The 23,428-nt window shown below is 37.4% G+C and overlaps 1 protein-coding gene across 1 annotated transcript in view; it reads right to left on the bottom strand.

Annotated features, from left to right (window-relative positions):
• Window positions 1–23,428, bottom strand: part of LOC126251328 (eukaryotic translation initiation factor 3 subunit A) — a 59,568-nt gene that overhangs the window by 17,135 nt on the left and 19,005 nt on the right. Inside the window, exons 5-15 of the mRNA XM_049951668.1 lie at window positions 19,341–19,537; window positions 18,300–18,512; window positions 17,527–17,698; window positions 17,013–17,327; window positions 16,110–16,295; window positions 15,454–15,801; window positions 14,959–15,135; window positions 14,580–14,744; window positions 13,102–13,334; window positions 10,873–11,126; window positions 8,208–8,683 (exon numbers count right to left, since the gene is read on the bottom strand). Of these exons, the coding sequence (XP_049807625.1) occupies window positions 8,208–8,683; window positions 10,873–11,126; window positions 13,102–13,334; window positions 14,580–14,744; window positions 14,959–15,135; window positions 15,454–15,801; window positions 16,110–16,295; window positions 17,013–17,327; window positions 17,527–17,698; window positions 18,300–18,512; window positions 19,341–19,537 (2,736 nt within the window). The remainder of the gene's footprint in view (window positions 1–8,207; window positions 8,684–10,872; window positions 11,127–13,101; window positions 13,335–14,579; window positions 14,745–14,958; window positions 15,136–15,453; window positions 15,802–16,109; window positions 16,296–17,012; window positions 17,328–17,526; window positions 17,699–18,299; window positions 18,513–19,340; window positions 19,538–23,428) is intronic.

Below are 23,428 nucleotides of genomic sequence, written 5' to 3'. Positions count from 1 at the left end.
GTAAATGAGAATGTAGACACAAATTCTGTCTGAAAATGCAAAGCTGCAAAACTGTGTAATCCATGCTATTTTGTAGCACTTGTATCCAGATGAATTATTTTACCATATATACTATGAAATTGCTTTCACATCACCTAATTTGCAAATAGAGCTATTTTTGGTTCTCCTGTCATGCTGTTTGTCGTCGGTGCTATCTGTAGCATTGTCAAATATGGATAACACGGGTACAAATCCCCCACAAAAGCTCTAAATCAATATTCAGCATATTTTGTAAAATTATCGAATTGAGTGAAAAAAGAAAATCTCTAGAAACACCTTAAGTCAGAGTATTCTGTTCACCAATGGGAAAATGCTGCCCTTGACAACAGAGCCAAACAAGAAAACAAGCAAAGACTATTTCAGGAGAAAACTGTTGACATTTTTTGCAAATGCAAACATTCCACAATGATAAAGCTTCCCAGTGACCCCCCCCCCCCCCCCCCCTTTACAGTAAATTTTAAAGCACTCACTCATAATTAGTGATCACACATGCAGCGTTACAACCTTTGAATTTTTACGTCTAATCAATAAAAAAAAAAGAGCTTAGCTGTAATTTTGACAAAAAAAGATGCTACATTTAATGTTCCCTAGCTACTGGTCTCTGTACATAGCTAATACATGACTTCCATTCCAGATAGCTTCACTTTTGTGATCTAGAACTTAAGGTGTAATACTATTACTTATGTAAGTATCAATATTTTGCTCTCAATACCTATGGAATCAGTACAGATACCAAGTATTCAATAATTTCCTAACGCCATACAGAAATATTGAGGGTACTGATATTGGAAATATTGGGGAGAAGAACCTTTCACTATTAGTTTAGTGACAAAAACAATGGGTCAATCCATATGAAGTGGTCCAGTGATGGTTGCTTGACAATTTTTTAATATTTTAATTTTTTATATGTGATTGCCCCATATTTGAGAAGTTCAAATTTTTTTTAAATAATTTATCTTGCACCTTTACCGGATGGTGGCCATTTTTATTTGTAGACGTGCGATGATTTTTCAGTCTTGAGACATTAGCGAAAATTTGAATATCGCATGATTGTTTTTAGAAAAGTGTCCTCCATAACATTGTCTATTACACAAAATACCCTAAATTCAAAAATAACCAGTCAAACTGATCTCCAAAGTTTGGTACCCAAATTTTCAAAAATCCACTTTTTAGGCCCAAAAATAACAAACAAGAAGTACAAGAGTACCACTGGGTCAATGACCAGGCAACAGTGCATCCATTTATTCTCTACTTTAAAAATGAGAAAGATGAAGTTTGCAGTTCTTCCATTTGCATTCTAAGCGACTACTTGGAGCACAGAAACTTTGGCTGTACATGTTTCAAAAGTATGTAATAAATTACAAAGGTTGAGAAGCTGATATACTTTTCAAACAATGGAAAATCCAGGATGGAAAGTAACAATACCAGAGAAGGAAAGTTGCTACTTGCCATGTAGCGGAGATGCTGAGTCACGATAGGCACAATAAAAAGATTCACACAATTAAAGCTTTTGGCCATTAAGGCCTTTGTCAGCAGTACACACACACACACACACACACACACACACACACACACACACACACACCTGCAGTCTCAGAGAGCTGAGACCACACTGTGTGTGAGTGTGTGTGTGTGTGTGTGTGTGTGTGTGTGTGTGTGTGTACTGCTGACAAAGGACTTAATGGCCAAAAGCTTTAATTGTGTGAATCTTTTTATTGTGCCTATCGCGACTCAGCATCTCCGCTATGTGGTGAGTAGCAACTTTCCTTCTCTGGTATCGATATACTTTTCAGATGGCTGCTGACAAAGGACTTAATGGCCAAAAGCTTTAATTGTGTGAATCTTTTTATTGTGCCTATCGCGACTCAGCATCTCCGCTATGTGGTGAGTAGCAACTTTCCTTCTCTGGTATCGATATACTTTTCAGATGGAAGTGGTAGTCAGTATAAGAACAAAAAGAATTTTTCAAATCTGTGCAACCACAAAGTAGACTTTGTGTTGGAGGCTGAATGGCACATTTTTTGCATCTTGCAGTGGTAAAAATGCATGTGATGGAGTAGGAGGTACAACAAAATGCGGAGTAAGTAAAGCCAGCCTACAAAGACCAACCACAGACCAAATTCTCACAGTACCGGACATGTATGTCTTTTGCAAGGATAATATTAGAGGCATCACTTATTTTCTGATCAAGAAAGAAGTGATTCTGCATATGAAAACAACACTTCAAACCAGATTTGAAAACTGCAGAGCAATAAAATGAAAAAGACATTTTCACAAATTCCTTGGCATTGCAGAAAACTTAGTTCGATGCTATGTAACATCAGAAACCGAAATTTATGAGGATCATTGTGTCAGTAAAATTACATCTCTGTCTTTAACATTGAATGACATAGTGGCATGTGTGTATGGTGGACAGTGGTGGCTTGTAGAGGTTGAGAGAGGTTGAAAGAATAAGTTTGGAAAACAATGAGGTTTTTGTGCATTTTTACCACCCTGCTGGCCCATGAACATCAAACAAGAAATCTACTAGTGACAAAGTTTGGATACCAATGAAAAATGTTTTAAGGAAACTTTCAGTGCTTGAACTTACCACAGCAACTGGGAGGTCTTATTCTATATCACAGAAGCTGTCTGAAGAAATGAGTGTTCTTAACATTCACCACAAGGTTTAGGAACAGTCGCATCTCAAAGGATGTTAATTGAAAATATTTATTTTAAGTGTGTCAAAATAATATAAATGTTAATTTGTGATGTTCCCACTTTTTGTATATAATTCAGTACCTTACTTCAATAATAATTGGTTGTATCCCGCCAATATCACACATGAATAGGCAACAGCCGTAATATCAGTTGCAGAGTAATGTGAATTATCTTCACATTTTCGAAAATTCATAACTTTGTTCACAGTCGGATATCAATGTTGAAATTTTTACAGTACGGTGCTATCATATAGGTGTACAAACTAGGCAAAAATCATATTCTTATATTCAGTCCCACCTGAGATAACCCAAAATTTCACAAAAATGAAAAATTTTCAAATTTCAAAAATTCATAGAAAATTAAGGAAACATTTGTAAGTGTTCTTGGTCTATATGAGGCCAGCAGTGTATGGTATCTAACTATAGGAAAAAAATAGACTCTCATAAATCACTTCTTATTTGTTATTTTTGGGCCTAAAAAGTGGATTTTTGAAAATTTGGATACCAAACTTTTGAGATCATTTTGACTGGTTATTTTTTAATTTAGTGTATTTTGTGTAATAGACGATGTTGTAGAGGACGTTTTTCTAAAAACAATCATGTCAATTGCAATTTTGCAAGTAACCCAGTGCAGAGATATTCACATTTTTGCTAATATCTCTGAACTGAAACATCGTCGCTAGCTTACAAAAGAAAATGGCCACCATTCAGTAAAGGTGAAAGGTAATTTTTTTAAAAAACTCTTTTGAACTTCTCAATTATAGGGTAATCACATATACAAAAATTAAAATATTTAAAAATGGTCAAGCAACCAACTTAATTTTTATTGGACGACTTCGTTTGGATTGACCCGAATGCAATACCTATGTAGTATGAAGGGAACAAAATTCAGTAATAAAAATTTTGTATAATGTATAAGATATGAAAAAACATACCAGAGTTCAGCAACATGTACCAGTAATATTAGGTTTGTACTCACTATCTCGTGAAAGTGGCTCAAATATTTGTGTTGGACCATGCAAACATTGCATTAGTCCCACATTTTACCTTGTCGGTATGCATGCAACAGCACGCGCTACTTAACATGTTCCAAAATGCCGCATGTAAACACAGGATTTTTCTGGGGTTCATACCTCAAATTCTACTGGTGATAGAAAGGTAGGGTCAAGCATTTTGGATAGCCCTTGGGCTAGGGACCATTTGTGTATCCAACAGAAGGCATGTCTTACTATAACAATCCTCCAGCACAGAGTCGCAGTTGAATATTGCACTCTTCCTCCAGCTTATGGAAATGGAGCTAATCCATTGGTTCTTTTTGCATTGTATGTGGTCAATGATACACCTTAAGGGGCCCATGGAGACACCTTTTAATTCATGAGTAGTTCCTGCGAAAACCTGAAAAACAGTTTTGGGTACCACGACAAAGCCGTACATTCCAGGATGGCTACGCACCAAAAACAGCTAAAATCTTTACGATATATTCTTAAGACCTCTATCTCAAGCAATCCTGAAATATTCTGGATATCTTTATCAGTTTCTGAGATACAAAGATGAAAGTTAACCTACTACAACCACGTGTAAAACACACTCACAATATCTTATGCAATGTGAAAGCGTGTTTATAAAGTGATGTAGCATGGAGAAATTTGCTGTAAAATGCCTCTGTTATCACCAGAAGGCTTTCATGAACCTCATGTTGTAGTACTGAAGTGCATGCAAAATACAAAACCCAAAAATGTCCTCCTGTTTTAAAGATACTGACTGAAAAGTGGGGTACCGGCTGCCTCAGTTTACCTTTTTCAGCACCTTTTATATGCTGAGAGAGGAGATGGTGGCACTGAGAAAGACAGAGAAAAGTTATAAACAGTAAAACATAGCAGACGGTGGCAGTATAGAATGAGCAAAAGAGGCGACGACAGTGTGAGAGGAAGGGAGGGGCACAGTAGCAGTGGAACATAGCTGACAGTGACAGAACAGTCCTAGGAAAAGAGTGAGGGAGTCAGTGCCAGCCGGGCAAGGAACAGAGAGAAGGAGAAAGTGGAAGAGTGTGTGTGTGTGTGTGTGTGTGTGTGTGTGTGTGAGAGAGAGAGAGAGAGAGAGAGAGAGAGAGAGAGAGAGAGAGCAGCAGTGGGAAAGAAGGAAGGAATGACTGAATGAATGAATGGGATAGTAGCTACAGAGCAAGAGGGAGGTTGTGACAGTGAGAGGAGACTAGTAGTAGTAGTAGTAGTAGTAGTAGTAGAAAAGGAGACTGGCTGAGGAACAGGAGACAGTAACAGAAAGACAGGGATAATGACAATGCTCCGACAGCAACATTTTTCTGTCAGTATTAAAAATTAGTGCTTTTTGTCTTAAGGAAATTATCGTAAAGATGGTATGTAATATATGGTATACGTATGTTCCATCAAAGTTATGTCAAGGCCAATATTTTGTTTGCAACTGGAGTGTTTTTCCTTTAATCCTTACATTTGTATTTGATTTTAAGTTCAAGATGGTTCATGAGGACCGCACAATTATATTTCACCTTATATTCTAAATGATTTCTTTTCTGTTAAAGGGAAGATTAACAATGCATAAAACACAATGGATACTTTGTCATACTGTTGGACTCAACACTTTTGTTCCAATATTATGAGTATGTTAATAAAATTTTATGCACTGGTGTTAATACCCAACACTGTATTGAATCTGGTACTGAACATCCCTTAATAAAACAGGGAAAAAAAGTTTGAAAATGGTCTGATATTTTGTGAAATGATTTATCTAAAAGTAGGAAATAAAATACATTACAGAAACTTTTGACACCTTTGAACGATGCTTGAAATCATGTACAGTAGCTGAGATACTCTTATGTTAGCTTGTGGTCACAGTGTCACTGAAAACAGTCCGCAGATGCTGTCACCAGAGGTTGCCCAATAACATTGGCAAACAGCTCTGTCACAGTGTATCTGACCTCTGTCAGCTTTTGGTGGGATCAAGGGGGGCAGGATTCACTCTATCAAGGAGGTTGGAGTCTGTTCTAATGTGGCGATGCTGTACACACTTTTCTCAGTTAATGGACAACATTCAACAAATATAAGAGATGAAAAGAGAAACATTTTGTTATATACTCTATATGATTTGTGGTGGCACTGAAAAGCACGATTATGAACACTTGGCCAACTTCAAATAAATTCAGCATAAAAGACATGCTGACAGTCCTTCAATGACAGTCATTATGCAGAAATGCGAAATACAATGTAAATTTTACAATAAGATACTCTGAACATGCAAAGCACTGTAAAGTGGAAACACTTACATCATATTTGCAAAGTACCTCATATAACAGAATCACCACCCTACTTGCACAAAAACACCAGTAATAAAAATAATTTGTAGACAGCTAATCCCCACCTGCCACAACCCAAAAAAGGTCCACTTCAGCAACTAAGCATCAAAACTGACATACACCACTTTCGTCACTAGAACACACAGTTTTTGAACTTACAGTTTCTGAGCTTATAATCTAGGATTTCCGATAAGATTTTGCCCGCATGATGTATTGCATTTTAAGAATAGTTTGCGGATTAAATGGTTATAAAGCCACATAACATGCATAATGTAACATTCAGTTAATTATTATTAAATTTTTAAGTTTTGAAAAACTTGTTGTTTCCAATAAAGTAGCGATTTCAGACCATATATTCTGTGATGTTTCCTGGTTGTTATATTTCTCATTCATAGGATACCACAGAATCCTGCTTTCTTGTACTACACTTAAAAATTTATCACAATCCTTGTTTTGTTGGGGGAATAGTGTTCTGCTCACTGAAAGAGAACAACTGATTTGAAATCTGCTGACTGTCGTCCAAACTCTGAAATGCACCAATGTCAGTGTCACTCTGATAGTGTAGTAGGGAGACCACTGGGTGGAATTCCACTAGACAAATATCCTCCAGTACTCTTTTAACATTATAGGACTCTAAGTTAAACACTGGAATTTAAATTCTCAATCAGCACCTTACTTCCTGTATATGATATTGAGCGTTATTCAATGGCATGTCAAGTGTTTCTCTAATTTATTATATTTCTTTCAGTTTAGCAAATCATTTCACAAAACACTTGGACATTTCTTTCTTCTTAATTTCTGGTCAGAAAACGCGAAATATGTTTAAATATTATTCTGTTTGCAAAAAATTTCACTTTTCTCTCAAATCAATAATTAAGTTTTTCTTAATTACCTTTACCACTTTCAAGCAATTAAACTTTTCAAAACGATAACTCATGCTGGTCAATTTTATAGCCAATTGTCCATTTTCCACAATGTTTGACTATTAAAACACAGACAAAAATCCACTGTGTAATTTCTAGAGAGTCTTGTTTTTGGTCCACTCCAACATTTGTGTAAAAAATTTGATTCCCTACATTCTCTACACAACAAAGCTTTGCATATATTCAGCAAAAATAGTAACATAGCAAGCCTGTAGAACTCATACGGCAGTACATTTTTGTAACAACCAGTTCCAGTAATTAAGCTTGCTGTCATGAAGATCAAAAAATTGTCTTAAACAAAGAATCAGAACAGAAGGTACAAGGTTTGACTAACAGAGCTTGGTTGATTTCTTATCTGTGTTTGCTGCCTTTCCGTGCTACTCTTCAACAAGATGGGAAAATGATAGAAGATTACAGATTTAACTGAAAACCATAGAGAGAAGTAGTGGGAAATAGTATGATAAGAAGATGGCACAAATGCACTTTCCAGCTGGGAAAGGATGCTCTGAAGGCTGTGCAAGATACTGAAAGCTGTCTTAAACTTCAGAAGTCATTTTCCTCATACCTTCTTGGTGTTGCTAATGTAAGTTATAATGACAGATCTTGAAAGACAGTTGTAGGAAGCAGATATGGGAAGCAGCACACAAACCAATGCCAGACAAAAGGATGCCGACAGGGAAAAGAAGTAAGAAGCTGGAGAAAGGGGTGCAATGGAGGTGGAGGAGGTAGTGGTGGTGACAGAAAGTATATTAAACCACCAAAAGAAAAATAGCAAAAATAAGGAAAAAATGAAAAAAAAACTAATATTCATAACAACTCTGAGATGAAAGAGAGAGAATCCATCAATCAATCAACAGCGACTGGAGGGCTCATTTCACAAATACAGTACGCTGTCTGTCTCTTCAAGAAAATACTACTGCATCACAACTAATAAGTTATTCACTCTTTAGATTTATTTCATGAAGTTATTAATATTTTAGTATGCATACAAACATGAATTAATTTGCTACTGATGTCTTAAAATTGAAGTTTCAGATTCAAAATTGACTCATTGAGCTGTCTGAAGATGCGAGTAATTAACCCTGAAGTTCTGCAACAAAGATACTACAGCGTAATGACACATAGTAATCATTTAGTTTGTCCTAATTTAGAAGCTACTTCATGGTAAACTGCCAAAATCTGCTAAATTGTTGTTAATAAAAGCAATATTACACTCACCATTGGTGTTCTTTCCAGCGGTCTATCACGTGATCGATCAAGTGCTGATCCTCTTTCTCCAAATCTATCTCTATCACTACTGAAGCGATCTCTATCACTACCAAATTTGTCACGTGCACTACCACCAAATCCATCACGATCTCTGTCAGGAAAGCGCTCACTTTCACGCCCACGATCACCAAATATTTCATCTCTACTACGCCCACGATCAGGAAATCTTTCACTGTCGCGGCTGCGGTCTCCAAAACGATCACTATCCCTTCCACGATCTCCGAAACGTTCATCACGACTTCGATCAAAGCGGTCATCAGTGTCTCGTCCACGATCTCCGAAACGTTCCCCATCACGACTTCGGTCCCCGAAACGGTCACCGAAGCGCTCTCCATCCCTGCTGCCAAAGCGGTCTGGTCCATCTCTAGTTTCAACAGGCTCCGCACGTCGCCAGCTGCTTCCTTCCATTTCTCCTCGCAGTCGTGCTAGAAAATAAACATAGTTTAAGAATTTCTTTCTAATAAACAAGCTTTTCACAATAGTAAATGTAATTTTTCTTTTTCTACAAAAAGTATCACCATTTTCATAAAACCTGAATCTAATGACAATACAAAACTGATATAACACCTGTCATCAGAAAATATACTAACCATACTAACTTTTGAAATTTAACAATGATAAATCACAACAAACCAGAACAAAAGTTTATCAAGTTCACGCATGACATGTTAGGAAGAGAGCAAAAGAAAGCACACTTCTCAGCACTAACATTTTTATGATATTTCTGTGTCTACATTATTTCACCTGAATAGTGATTTTCAATAACCCAAGGAATGAGTCTTAGTCTAAGGCTGTCACAGCACATTGCGAGCCATCATGTAGGTTTGTCTGACACTGGCAACCAAGCCAAAGCATAACTTGGGCCATAACATTGCATTCAAAGGACCGTGCCTGTGATGTTTTACAAGGTGCGCGAGTCAACTATTAGTTGAAACCTAGACTGGTTTTGTATGGAATAAGGTATGAATGTCATGCAACCAAACCCTGACCAGGTGTTGTCAATTTCTTTAATTACTTTGAGAGAAGCAGTAGCGAACTAATAGCTGCTGTCACGACTAATTGAGCTATTGTATGCTGGAGTTGTGAGATTTGTGCATGTATATGTTAGACTTTGCTGTTTGCTACGATTATGCTACAAATGCGTGTCATTTGTTAAGCAAGTAAGAAATTCTGGAAGCTCTAGAGGAAGAGCAGAATGAGTCTGGATCAGAAGGAGAAATATTTGAGTGGAGAAGTTTAAAGAAATAAGTGAACCACCCTACAAGAAAGGCACAATACTGGCTCAAGAAACTGTTCCTAGTGTGACTACCAGCAATAGGATTACAGGACAATACTTACCTAATTAAATTCCTGCAACTGAGAAGATGAATCTTGGGTCTGTAAAATTTGTTCAGAGGAGCCAACTGACAAAGAAAGCAGGAAAGAAAAAAGTTGGTATTGCACTGGTTATAACAAACTTATCTGCATGCCAGACTGTATGACTTTTCCATACAAAACACAGTTACATGAGAAACTGGTTAGGAACTCACCTCGCACTTTTCTGTAGATTAATTTTTGAAAAACATTAATTTGCAGACTCTTGAAGGTGTGAGCAAATTATCCCTCAAAAGTATTTCCAAAATTTCAAGAAAAAGTATAAAGTGATGAATGCAAAGATGTATTTCAGCTCCCAAGGTATCACTACTGTAGGGGCCGTGAAGACGAGACTAATTACAGCACACACAGGAGCATTGATGCAGCCATTCTTCCCACACTCAATATGCGTTTCGAACCGGAGGGTACCCTAACATGCTGTTACTCCCAGCTGTGCATATCAAAGTGGTTTGCAGATATTGACATGTATTGCTTAAAAAAAGGCTTCAATTAAGACTAATTTTAATAACAAAATACACTAAGGTTGCTATGAATGTTTTAGTATTTAAGTGCAATTCACAAAGTACTCATAAGAAATGAAAGCACAAAAATAATAGTCTAAATGAAATTATGTTGAGATTTAAAGAAATGTAAATAGTAAATAAAACCAATAAGTGCCTGTTAACATAAGGCCATAGTTGGTATTGGAGATTTTTTCTGTAATAAGTAGCTATTTGAATAAAAAATGAAGAGTCGTTCTTTGCAGCCTTGTACGATGTACTGTATCAAACAACAGACGACAATCCACAGATTTTATGAGTTATCTTGACACTTCAGATACATTTCTAGCAAGACACTGCACATCACAAAGAAAATAAAATCACAACAATCTTTCAGTGAAAAAATTGCAGTTTTTCTTGCAGTTAGTTACAAACTATCCCCAAATGCTACATAGCAGTTTCTTTATATTCACTTTACAGAATCAAAAGAAGCATATCTTCTCTTTTTTCAACAAAGTCTGAAAGTATTTTATTAAAGAAGATATTGTAGGAAATGCCTTCTATGTGATAATTAATTGGGTATAATACTAGATAATATAACCTACAGGCCACAGAACTTTTAAAAATTGCTTTATCTGGAGAAGGTGGTGTCGTAACCAGGAACAGAAAAAGCAAGATGTACATCAGGTGGAATAATTGGTCTGTTATTTCTTCCAGGAAGATTTACTAATAGGATGTTCTGCCTCAATTCAGATACTTACAAGACCTCCAGACTTCTGGTTTTGATGGAGTTGATGCTGCAGCTAAAGGCGTCCCACTACTGCCACCTTTACGCCAATCAGTAGGCATATCCCTTCTAGGTGGGCCATCACTGACATCATTAATTGGAGTAGAACTAACAGGTCGACGCCATGTTGAACGTTCAGCTTCCCTTTCCCTTTCCCTCTCTCTTTCACGGGCCCGCCAGTCCGCTTGTTGTTCCGCTTCACGTCTTTCAGCTTCAAGCTTTTTCCTCCTATTTGAATTTTTTTTCTTTTAATTACATTTATTCATTTTAGGAAACACTACATACAAACAATTAAGACTACCAGTATGTGATGTTTTCAAATAAAACATACATTAATCTTATATAAAAATGTGCAGTCTATTGGTATTGCGTAAGTTAAAAAGATAAGTATAGTCGAGTCAGTGTAAGAAAATCCCTGACAGTTGCAGTGGTCTGGGCACGGCACCCCTGTGTGCCTACCTCAAATGATCATGTTAACGCAATATTGTAAACGTCTCTATTGTAATGCCTCAGTGTTGTCACAGAACCATTGATGGCTACTGTTATCTCCTGCAGCCATTTGTGCTTCACAGCTGACAGCTAGCAATAGTGCTAACAGCTGCCAAGGATCTTCCTGCGCTCACTTAACTATGAGCTCGAACTGTTTTTCAGCAGAAAGATGTCACACATAAGGTGAACATAATAGTTTAGCCTAGTTTACTAAGCTCATTCTTCTTTTTACATTTCTCGACTTTTTGATATTACTGTAGTTGTATTGGAAGATCACAATAGTGGTACATTTGTGAAATTTAATCCACAATTCAAACTTACAAGCATTTAATCTGTGTTTCATGAGCTCAGTGACAGCATGCCTGACCCCTACAAATCAGAAGCTATGAGATTATCATTATTATTATTATTATTATTATTGTTTCTTAAATAAAGGAATGGTGAAGAATGAAAAGGCAAATGATGTAATAAACACTGAATAAAAGAACTTTGGATGCTGGGTAAACTGCATATACACAAGTAAGCAAGCTGACACAAGAAAAGTGTACTGCAGACTGTTCAAAGACGAATGATGGTCTCAGTTCCAATGTTATTCACCATCCTAAAAATGGTATTCACACTGCGACACCACAAACAGAAGCCACAGTAATGCAATGTGTGGGGAAAAATAGTCCTATAAATTGTTAAATCTTAAAATTAATTTCTAACACCACAGTGACTTCTTTTCAAGGGAAAACTTACGAAGGAAAGCAAAGCAGAAAATCCACTATGGTTTGATAGCAGCAACTGGGGACATTTTCCAACGAAAACACCTCTCACTGAGAAGACAAACCACTTCTTACAAAAGATGCAAGGTCTACTACAATAAAGGGATGTGTGTAGAAATCTGTTTTGCATACGTGAAATTGCTCTCCAAGTAGACAAATGATTCCCAGTGTACCACACAAATACAATAAACTGCATAACAACAATGAAACTCTAGATAGAGTGTCCAGGATGGAATAAAAATATGGAAAGGATAATTTGTTACCACACAGAGGAGACACTGAGTCACAGACAAGCACAAAGGAAAATACTGTTAAAAAAAGGCCTTTTTTCGACACACACACACACACACACACACACACACACACACACACACACACACACAAAACCTCTGTCTGTGTGCTGGGACAGCCATGCCCTACTGTTCGGAGGCACTGCCCGTGTGTGTGGTTTTTGCTTTGAATTACAACTGCTCCTATGAAAAGAGAAAATAAAAAATAAAATATGGAGCAAATGTAAGGTGGCAAAATGAGTCGATGACACAAATGGGACTAACATTTAAACCATTCCAGAGCACTGCTGACTCAACATTGGATCCAGACAAGTGACGTATCTGCTATCTAAGAGCTTTCATTGTTAATTTATTAGTGTATTGATAATGTAGACTGCTAATATAAGTGTCAGTTCATTGGTGGTCAGGCAATAATAGGAATCTAACTGAAATGTTTCTATAAACTGGGAAGTTAAAATACAATTAACTAAATTTATATTTGCTTGTAAGTACAGTATCCAAAGGATAGGAGCAGACATAACAGCTGAACAGATTTCAGCATACGAACACTTCACTACACACCAAGAGGTAAATAAATGTTCCCTGCTAATTCTGATGGTAGTTATCTCAAACTCTGAAAACAAGAATTTATCTAATAAATTTTATTTTTAATCTAACCTCGCTTCCTCCTCTTCTGCAAGTTTTTGTCTGCGTTTTTCCTCCTCCTCTTCCTTACGTCTTCTCTCTTCTTCTTCACGCTGCCGTTGCTCTTCTTCTTTCTTGCGTCTTTCTTCTTCTTCACGTTCACGCTCCCATTTCAGCCGCCTGTCTTCACGTCGTTTTGCTTTGCGCTCCTCTAGACGTTTCTTACGCTCTTCATCTAGCTTTTTCTCAAATTCCTTATATTTTTCCTACATTGGAAAAAAAATTTTTAATTTTATAACAGGAAAAAAAGGGGGGGGGGGGGGGGAACAGCATTCTTCAAAGTTATAAAGTTATTAGTTTTCCTGTTAAGATCTGCATTCAAAACTTTCAACCACATCATTTGCATCACTACAAAGAAGACTGAATTTATGTAAACAATACTTCATGACATCAATTTCTAAGGCTATTGTAACGTCTCATTCCAAATGGATAAATGAAGTAAGCTTTTATTTTAATAGTTGATCTGCTCACTAACAAATATGAGTATGAAAACTTTAATAAGTAGACAAGGTGAGCATACATTTCTAATTTATGAGTCACCTTAAAACTAAGACTACTATGAAACATCAAATTCAATATCATTGGAAACAAATGTTTTTTCTACACCACAGAATAAGAAAAATGCATAGTTGGAATAATTCTGCTCTCTCTTCAGTTTGCTCTATTAGTACCTACAGAATAATATAAATTCAATGGAGGTAGTTGACCATCAACTGGCATTTTTATAGAATGCATTAATATATACTAAGATGGTATCTGTTCTTTCGGACATGTCCAAAAGAACAGATACCATCGGTGACCATGCACCTCGTTAGAATGAAATTACAATGAAATGAACACCTTTAGCTGCTTACAGGCGTTGACATACGTCAACGGGGACAGATGAAAATGTGTGCCCCAACCGGGACTCGAATGCATTAAGTCCCAAATCAAACCCTGCTTTAAATGGCTCATCAAAAATATCTTTTCATAAAGAAATTGGAGCTTATAAAATTACAAGACAACAATACCTGACCATCAATCATGTCCACGAGCTGATATTTCAGTTGCACTAACAGACATTTAAATGTGAAACAACTATTTCTAGCTTTCAGAACTAGGTAATACCTCAGGGAGAAAGGAGCTAACGATGTTAAAATCTATTTTATTTTTAAATGTGTGTACTGAAGAGTGAAGATTTTCAGTGACTGTTTTCTATAGAATGTTGACACAGAAATACTCGAAATCACAGACAATAAAAATAGTGACAACAAGCAATATCAAACAAAACGAACTATAATGTTTAACATGTACTACATCAACAATTGAACACAAATTTTAACAGACACTATATTACTTAAAACGAAAGGAGATATATATATGTGTGTGTGTGTGTGTGTGTGTGTGTGTGTGTGTTAGTTTCAGTACAATATTACAAAGTGTCCACAAACACCTAAACACGTTAAACTTACAAGATATACAGTGCGACGTTCTGCTTTCAGTTTTTCAAGGAATGCATCACGATCTGCATGCATTCTCTTGAGACGCTCACGATGCTGTACAGCTATTTCACGTTCTGCAATCAGCTGGTTGATACGTTCCTGTTCTTGTTCTTCCCATGTCTTACGGTCTTGGATCTGTATTAAATAATTTAATACATTAAATAACATCAGTCATATCTAAAAGGAAACTTTAAGATACTTCAAATTAAATTACACAAAACTGATTTTTAGATAACTATTCTTAAGTTTCCAACATTTTGAAATTCTGTTTCCAAACTCCACCCCCCACCCCTGTCCCTCTACTGGTCCCCTTCATTCTACACCAACAATAATTAAAAACATAACATACCTGCTTTTCCTTGAATGCTTTCTCAAACAGTGGTATTTCCTCAATTCGTTTAGCTCTTTCAAAATAGTCGACTTTCTTCTCCTGTGACTTCAATTTTTGCTGCATCTCTCTACGTTCTTTCATCAATTCTTCTGCCTCCCGTGCAGCTATTTGCTCTGCATCAAGTTTCTTTATATCCTGTAAAAATTGGTAAAATTAACTTTAGTTGTGAAAAAGTATAGTTTTAACAATACACAACATTCTTTAATATTTTGTCAATTTCCTGTTTGTCATTATGAATTAATCACTAAATTTGTTTACTAATACTAATACTAATAATAATAATTTTATAATGTGACAAAATATTTTCACAGAACAGTGATTGTTCTACTAACTGTGGGTAAAACTATAGAATAAGTAGTTTCTCCAGCTACTCCCTCTCTTGCAATACAGTTATACGAATGCAAAAAATAATACTGGAAGTCTATCATAAACATAAAATGAGATTGCACTAACATCTTCATCAAGCTTCTTGAGTATTTTCTGGCCATGCGAAGTCTGGGATATTTGCTGCATCTTCTCTTTGAGGTTACGGTCACGTATCTGTTGTATTTCAGACTGCTGCCTTCTACGTTCACGCTCTTCACGCTCCTGCTCCAGACGGCGCTGTTCAGCTAAAGCTGCAGCTCGTGCTGCCTCTTCCTGCCGTCGCATTTCTTCCTCTTCACGAGCACTGTTAAGACGCTCCAGGTACTCTTTTCTGTCTTCAATGATCTTGTGGCGAGCAAGGATGCGCTGATGTTCCCTCACTCTTGTTTCCTCATAATGTTGCACTAATGCTTGGCGTACTTTCTCACGCTCCATCTGTACAGTAATAAAACAATAAATGACAGCAGAAATAATACAAAAGCACACTTTTCTAAATGAATATCACCGTATTACGTGCTGATGCTAGTCATAAATTGCAGAAGCTTGAAACTGCCATGTCCATCACAATTATCAACAACGTTATTAGTTTGTCAAATGTGACAACCTCAATCTACCTAAATGTAAAATGCCCAGTGAACACATGCATAACTCTTTATATCAAATAAAGAATCTGTTAAAAGCTTTTAGATTTTGTAACATTATAATAACCAACCAAAAAAGCAATTAAAACATGTCATACTAACCTTCTTGTGATGTGGGTTTATTGTGTTCATTGCACGATGTAAAACAGTTGCCATATTGACCAACTGATTTCTCACTTGCTCACTGGGCATATTTTGTAATGTTGGACCTTCAGGAATATCTTCACGCTGCGATTCCGAAAGATCCATACCAAAATGTACACACTGTTTTGCATGATCAATGCGTATCTGAAAAACACAATTACAAACCTATTTTACTGAACGTATCTTTGATTCTTCAGTAACTTATTGAAAAGAATGAAATACAAACAACAAATTCAATCCTGTGTTTTCCCTCTTACTTTTTACGCAACCTTTTACCTTACATTAAACTCTATTTTTAAAGAACTCATTCATAATTAGCACCAGCCATGTATTCTGCTATTTCAATTTGAAATATTTTCTTTTGTTTTATTTCTTTCTGCAATTTTTTGGGATTTTTGGAGTTATTTTCTTTTTTCCTGAAAGGGGAGTCATTATTAATCTTGCACCCATTTCCCATTTGCTCTACAAAAAGAACAGTCTGTCTGAAGGCCAAAGTTAGTAATCCTTAATAATGTTACCAGTTACACATTTTATCATCTCCCCCCACCCCCTCCCTCCCACCACCTAGGGCTATTTACATAATATGCATTAAAGAGAATGAAATATTCTGAGGTCAATTATCAAAGGAATTATTAAACACAGTAGTCATGAAGTTTTCTCATTTTTCTTATGGAACTGTAGCTACCCTTTCCCTTTACACCTAAATGGTCAGATTGGGAAAAAAAAACTACCAATTTGCGTATGCTGCAATGATGAACAAAAAATCAGTAACTGTTAAAAGACTATTTGGAAGAACTATTGGACAAGGAAAGAAAAAATATAATTTTAATTCTGATTGCATAACAAATTAGAGGAACAAACCTGCATGTCATTGTGACGAACACAGTCAACCAGTAGCCTCTCAAGGTGAAATGGTGACGCAAAACGTGCAAGTTCAAGAAGACGAGAGAACTCTATCGTCTGGTACACTTGTGCTATTTGCCGCACAAGTCGTACGAGAGTTACATCTTGCAGTGCAGAAATATACTGGAATAGCGGCGAACTTTCATCTGCTTGCAATTCTTTTACAAGGGCTTCCACACGAGCACATAATTGGAGCGGATGAAACTCCACCTCTAGGTACATGTAAAGCTCTTGCAATTGTGGTGATGCCAGCCCAACCACATTGAATCGAACCTAAGAATGTAAGCACAAATTAAAGATTTTATATCTCCAGCAATTAAAAAATCATTACTTAACTTTTGGATGAAAGGTGGTGATTCAATGTTTTAAGACCACAGAATCATAAATATACTAAGAACACACTAGCAAGGAAATGAGTTACACTGGTCTCCCAATTTTCTGAAAATCACTTTGTGGTCCAAAAATTACTTACTATATCCCTGAGTAGTGACTGGCGCGTAGGAGGCTGTGGCAATCCAAGAAGAATTGCCAGGCGTTGCGCCTTTTCCAGTGGACTCTTATCCGTTTCAATAAAGCGGTCAAACTCAGGGTGAGCTGATGGCAACGGAATTGCAAGTGTTGCCAGAAGCAAGCGACATGCCATTCTAGAATCATATATATATTAATGTTTAATTATTTGCTTTAGATCTACTACAACCAAATTCACTTATCTAGATTCACATTTTAGCTTTTGATGGCCAGGGCGGAACACTGATCAATGTATTTTGTAATGATATGTACTGAGTGATGGAACTTTTATATTAACAATTAACATTTCTGTACTTCTAAGAAGCAATTTCCTGTATTACAGATCTGAATATCACTTGTAAATAATTTGAAACTAGTAATCAATAAAATCACATTTGCCATCTTGACTAGTAATAGATTTTTTTGAATCCACAGCTTTAACACAACAGACTGCTTGTCTCCAAATCTGACCATGTCAAATAATAAGGCAACTTAAAAGAGTAGAGGCAATGTAACACTTCACGGGATCTCAGAGAGTTATGGGGTCAACAGACTATTCAGATATCCGCAGCAACTCAACTGTTCATCATTAATCCCATGAAGGTCAGTTTATCAAATTTTAAATTATGACTGTGGACAAATAATATCTGATCAGTAATGAATGTGGCTGCCATTGTGTTGAAAGATGAGAAACTACATAACAGTTAAAATACTACCTTGTACTATAAATATAATTACCTCTGAAGATCCTCTGGTGTTATGTTTTTCTTCATTTCTTTGGACAGTTGGAAGAGCTTAAAATGAGCAGCAGCATGAAAGAGATGGTTTCCAGCTTTCCAGAAAACCATGGCAAGTTTCTGATAATAATTTGCCATTGTCTTTGGTACAGGAGGCTTCTTCGATAAATTCATCAGGCCATGAATATCCTCAATAGCTTTATAAGCCTCTTGCCTGCCAAATTAAAACCATTAACTTGCTAATATTAAAAGAAAAATTAATAGTTATTTGCATAATTCATTGAAGACAATATACATCTGTGCGCCACACACACACACACACACACACACACACACAAAGAGAGAGAGAGAGAGAGAGAGAGGGGAGGGGGGGAATTTGTACAAAAATTTAATTTTTTTGTATTTTCTAAATGCTTTTCCTCAGCACCTTTTCTATCTGATATAGTGATGTGTTCTCACATATACATTCATAAAGACTGAAATCAATATGGAGGGTCAGGTACAATTAAGTGGACTGCAATACATCAGAGGTATCAACTCACTATCCACAGTAAAACTTGTGTAATGAAATGCCTTTTTAATCCAACTCATTGAAAGGGATACACCAAAACTCACCACTGCATCATCACTGATAGAACATTTTCCCCTTTTAGTACTGTAAGACTATTGCTTTTGAAAACATAACTGTCGGTAAGAAATCAGACCCTTATGTAGACAAGATTCCAAATAAGCAACCACAATAAGCAGGCAAGGCAGGAAGTGACTATGCAACAGTAGGGATGTCACATTTTCCCATTCCTACAAGCAACTACAGTCAACAGACTTTAAGGAATAAATTAATTCATTTGTTGAATACTAATATGACACGTATGAAATTTATAGCATACTATTTGTAAGAAATGATTTATGAGAGTTTACTACACATGAAGCATTTTTAAATTAAAAAAGTAGCAAAGATGACCTGATCAAAATGGCAGGACAGCTAGTAATGAATTTATTTATTTATCAGTATCTAAATTAACATTCGAGGTATCATACAAACCAGAGTTCCATTTGTATTGCTGAATCAAGCTGCACAAGGCGGGTATCAAGGTTGAGCTGCTGGGTCTCCGGTTTCTGGATACTGACGTTTGCAGTCTGTGGAGGGAGCTTGCTGATATCTTCTAAGTGCTTGCGAAGCTTATCACAAAGCTTTCGAAACTCAGTCTTACGATTGTACTTCAAACAAAATGAGAAAGCCTGTAACAGACAGTATTACAACAAAATGAGAAAGCATGTAATCAGACAACGTTACAGCAACTATCAATCTAATTTCATCTGTGTGTGTGTGTGTGTGTGTGTGTGTGTGTGTGTGTGTGCGCGCGCGCGCGCACCAAGTAAATCTTTATATTCTAAGCAGGTCTGTAACTGGGCCAAGAAAAAAGCTACCCTCCCAGTGCAGCAGAGAACAACATGCTTGAACTCAATGGATGCTTCACAGCCCAAGTCATCTGGATCCTTCCATCTTTTCTGAACTACACAGATGGGAGTTATCCTTGCAACACATCCTTTGGTCCCATTACCCTCCTGACCTCAATCTTTGCTGACCCATTGTTTCCACACTCTCCACCCAACAGTTTCCCCTTCCTCTGTCCTCTCATCCTCTCCCAACCGTGCCTCCATGTCACCTACATCATGCACCACGCCTCGCTTACTCTGGTACCCTTGTATCACATGCCTAGACCATACACCTGCCATCTGTCTCTCCCACATTCCTATCCAGCAAACCTGCTGCCTCTTTCCAAGTCTACAATCCCCCATCCCACTTCCTGCCTCCTGCTTCTCATCCCCCCCCCCCCCCAGCTACTTTTTGAACCCAATTTGGCTCTCAGTAAAGCATAAGCTGCATCACCTTTGGGCTGATGACTCCTCACAGCCTAGGATGACACAACCCACTCATAACATGCTTTGCACTGTGCAGGTGGCCACTCATTTGTCATTTGAGGGAGTTCGGGAAGAATTTACAGAGATTGGGAATGATTTATTAGTAACACTGAATAGTAAAATTTTCTTTTCCTTCTCTCATGTTAGAAGTTGGGTGTGTTCAAAGGACTGCTCTCATGACTCGAGCTCCAGAAACAGCCCACATTGCTAGCAACACATAGTTCACACGGTGGGATACTGCTGGTGAGGCACACTAGCAGATTTTGGCAGCAGCAAGACACCAACAGGAAATGTGGAAAGAACGTCACATGGGGCACAGTGTGGATTCCAGAACAGGTTCTCTCCTCAAAGCTGTTGGAAGTCTGAATACCTTCGCTACACATGTGCCCTGTGTATCCCAAGTACTGAATCATAGTATGCTTTTACCTAAGTCACTCCTTATTATTCATCATAAATACCCTTTGGATGCCAACTCTTAAGCTTTTCCCTCAGCCATCTGAACAGCATATATCAGACCGGTAATTTTAATGAACTGTTGAAGGTTTTAAAGTCGTTAGAATATATGTACTGTGATGCAAGATTCACACCTATCTCTTCGTATTCTTCTTTATGCTACAAGCTCTATAATTTACTATATTAATATACAGCTTGTTAGGACTGTCACAGCAAGTATACTCACGTAAGTCATTTGGAAACTTTTTTACATGATCTCTAATCTGGAGTGAAGTTTCCTCCTTACTGAAAATACCCTTTGGATGCCAACTCTTAAGCTTTTCCCTCAGCCATCTGAACAGCATATATCAGACCGGTAATTTTAATGAACTGTTGAAGGTTTTAAAGTCGTTAGAATATATGTACTGTGATGCAAGATTCACACCTATCTCTTCGTATTCTTCTTTATGCTACAAGCTCTATAATTTACTATATTAATATACAGCTTGTTAGGACTGTCACAGCAAGTATACTCACGTAAGTCATTTGGAAACTTTTTTACATGATCTCTAATCTGGAGTGAAGTTTCCTCCTTACTGATTGCCATGATCATTATCTCCAACCCCTCTCGTTTTCACACAGCCTTACAGGGCTATGCGGTCTTGCCCATGGGAAGTGTTTCCAAATGCCTAAAAGTCTTAAAAGCTTTCATGTGAACTCTTCTGTATTTATCATTTATAATTTTGCGTTATCTCCAACACAGTACTTCCATCATATTACAGAAGAGTGCTTTCAGTAACATTTATAGTCGCAAGAATACTCTATCTCTGGAATTAATTCAAACAAAATGAATCTGGATGTTATAACAGTTTAATTTGTAAAAACTATGAAAAGTGCTATTACTGAGACATCCAATGAAGCATTAACCATGATTTTGGGGTTAACCTTGGCTGCAGAGATCTCAAACATTCAAACACCATCTTGCTTGCGAGCACGAAAATTATTTAGCTGTTACAAGGCTTACATAATCTTCACTATTACTTCATCTTTTTTTGTTACTTTCAGACACTAGCTTTAGCAATTACCTCCACACTGCATTTATCTGATGGTAAATGTCAAGGTTTTCACAGTTTGAATATTTTAACATTCATTAATACAAGGGTCGTTTGCTAAGTCTGGTAAAAAAAGTGAGAAAAAATGTTTTTTTTTTTTTCCATAAACAACTCATCTCACTTCTCAACATAGTCTTCTTTGAGGCAAAATATTCACTGACTACAACGATCACTTCCTCATTTGATGATTTCTTCCCAGGAAACCAAAGTTTCAAATTAGGAAACATGAAAAAGTCACTTGGGGCCAAGTCTGATGAATAGGTTGGATGAGGAACCAATTCAAAGCCCAATTCATGCACTTGTGCCACTTACTGCTACTGTGCAGAATGGTGTATTATCCTGGTGAAACAGCACTTTTTTTGCGTGCTAACCTTGGTCTTTTTCCTGCCAATGCACTTTTCAAACAACCCAATAAAGAAGCATAATACGGTCCAGTTAGGGTTCTGCCTTTTTCCAAGTAAACTATGAGGATTATTTCTTTGGAAACCCAAAAAAAGTGATCACCACCACGTCAGCTGAAAAAACGGTCTCTGCTTTCTTCAATGCACTTGTTTTGATTACCATGTTCTCTGGTGTGTAATGATGGATCCATGTTTCAAGAGTCACAAACTGGCGAAAAAAGGCTTGCGGATTGCGATCACATATCGCCAGACATTGTGCTGAAATGGTGTGCCAGATGAGCTTTTGGTCAACTATGAGCAATCATGGCACCCACTTCGCTCACAGCTTCTTCATAGCCAACTCTCTGTGCAAGATATAAGGAGTGTTCAAAAAGAAATGAACTGGAGGCATAATTACAGAAACCAGTACCTGTATGTTAGAGGTATTGACCCTGGCTGTTGAGACACTTGTCCCACAGTGAGACAAAGCGGTGAATGGCTGTCTCATAAAATTCCTGGGGCTGCGATGTTAACCAGTTTCGCACGTACAACTGGACGTCATCATCAGAGGTGAATTGTTTGCTCCTATGCTGACATTCTTCTTCCTGCAGCACGCAACAAAAGTGAATGCCCAGAGTTACTCGCAAACCTTGACCACACTTCGCCAAGCGATCATATCAAAACAACCATGCAATCTCACCCATGGGGTCATCCTGGTCCACGACAATGCAATGCCTCATACGGCCAACACATCTGCGGCACTCCAGCAGAAATTCAAATGGGAGGTTCTCGGCCATCCTCTATACAGTCTGGACCTCTCCCCCTGTGATTATGCCATTTTTGTTCCCCTTAAAAAGGCTCTGGGGGGCAAACGATTCACCTCGGATGACGACGTCCAGCTGTACGTGTCGAACTGGTTAACATCACAGCCCTGGGAATTTTACGAGACAGCCATTCACCGCCTTGTGTTGCAGTGGAACAAATGTCTCAACAGCCAGGGTCAATATTTCTAACACACAGGTACTGATTTCTGTAATCATGCCTCCCACTCGTTTCTTTTTGAACGACCCTTATATTATGCACTCACTCAGTTGAGATGCCTGCAGTCTCAGCAATCAATCAAATTTTTACTTGCTGGTCTGGCACTGCCATGTCATGGATTCTGTCAACAGTTTCCTAAGTAGTGACCTGAACTGGACGGCCGGAGTACACTTCATCTTTGGTGCTTGTCCGATCACATTTAAATTCATTCATCCAAAAGTAAGTAGTCTATGGTGCACAGT

Source organism: Schistocerca nitens, chromosome 4, assembly GCF_023898315.1.
Source record: "Schistocerca nitens isolate TAMUIC-IGC-003100 chromosome 4, iqSchNite1.1, whole genome shotgun sequence".
In the NCBI taxonomy this organism is placed as follows: domain Eukaryota; kingdom Metazoa; phylum Arthropoda; class Insecta; order Orthoptera; family Acrididae; genus Schistocerca; species Schistocerca nitens.
Note: the sequence above shows the minus strand (reverse complement) of the source record. Positions and strands in the feature narration are given on the sequence as shown.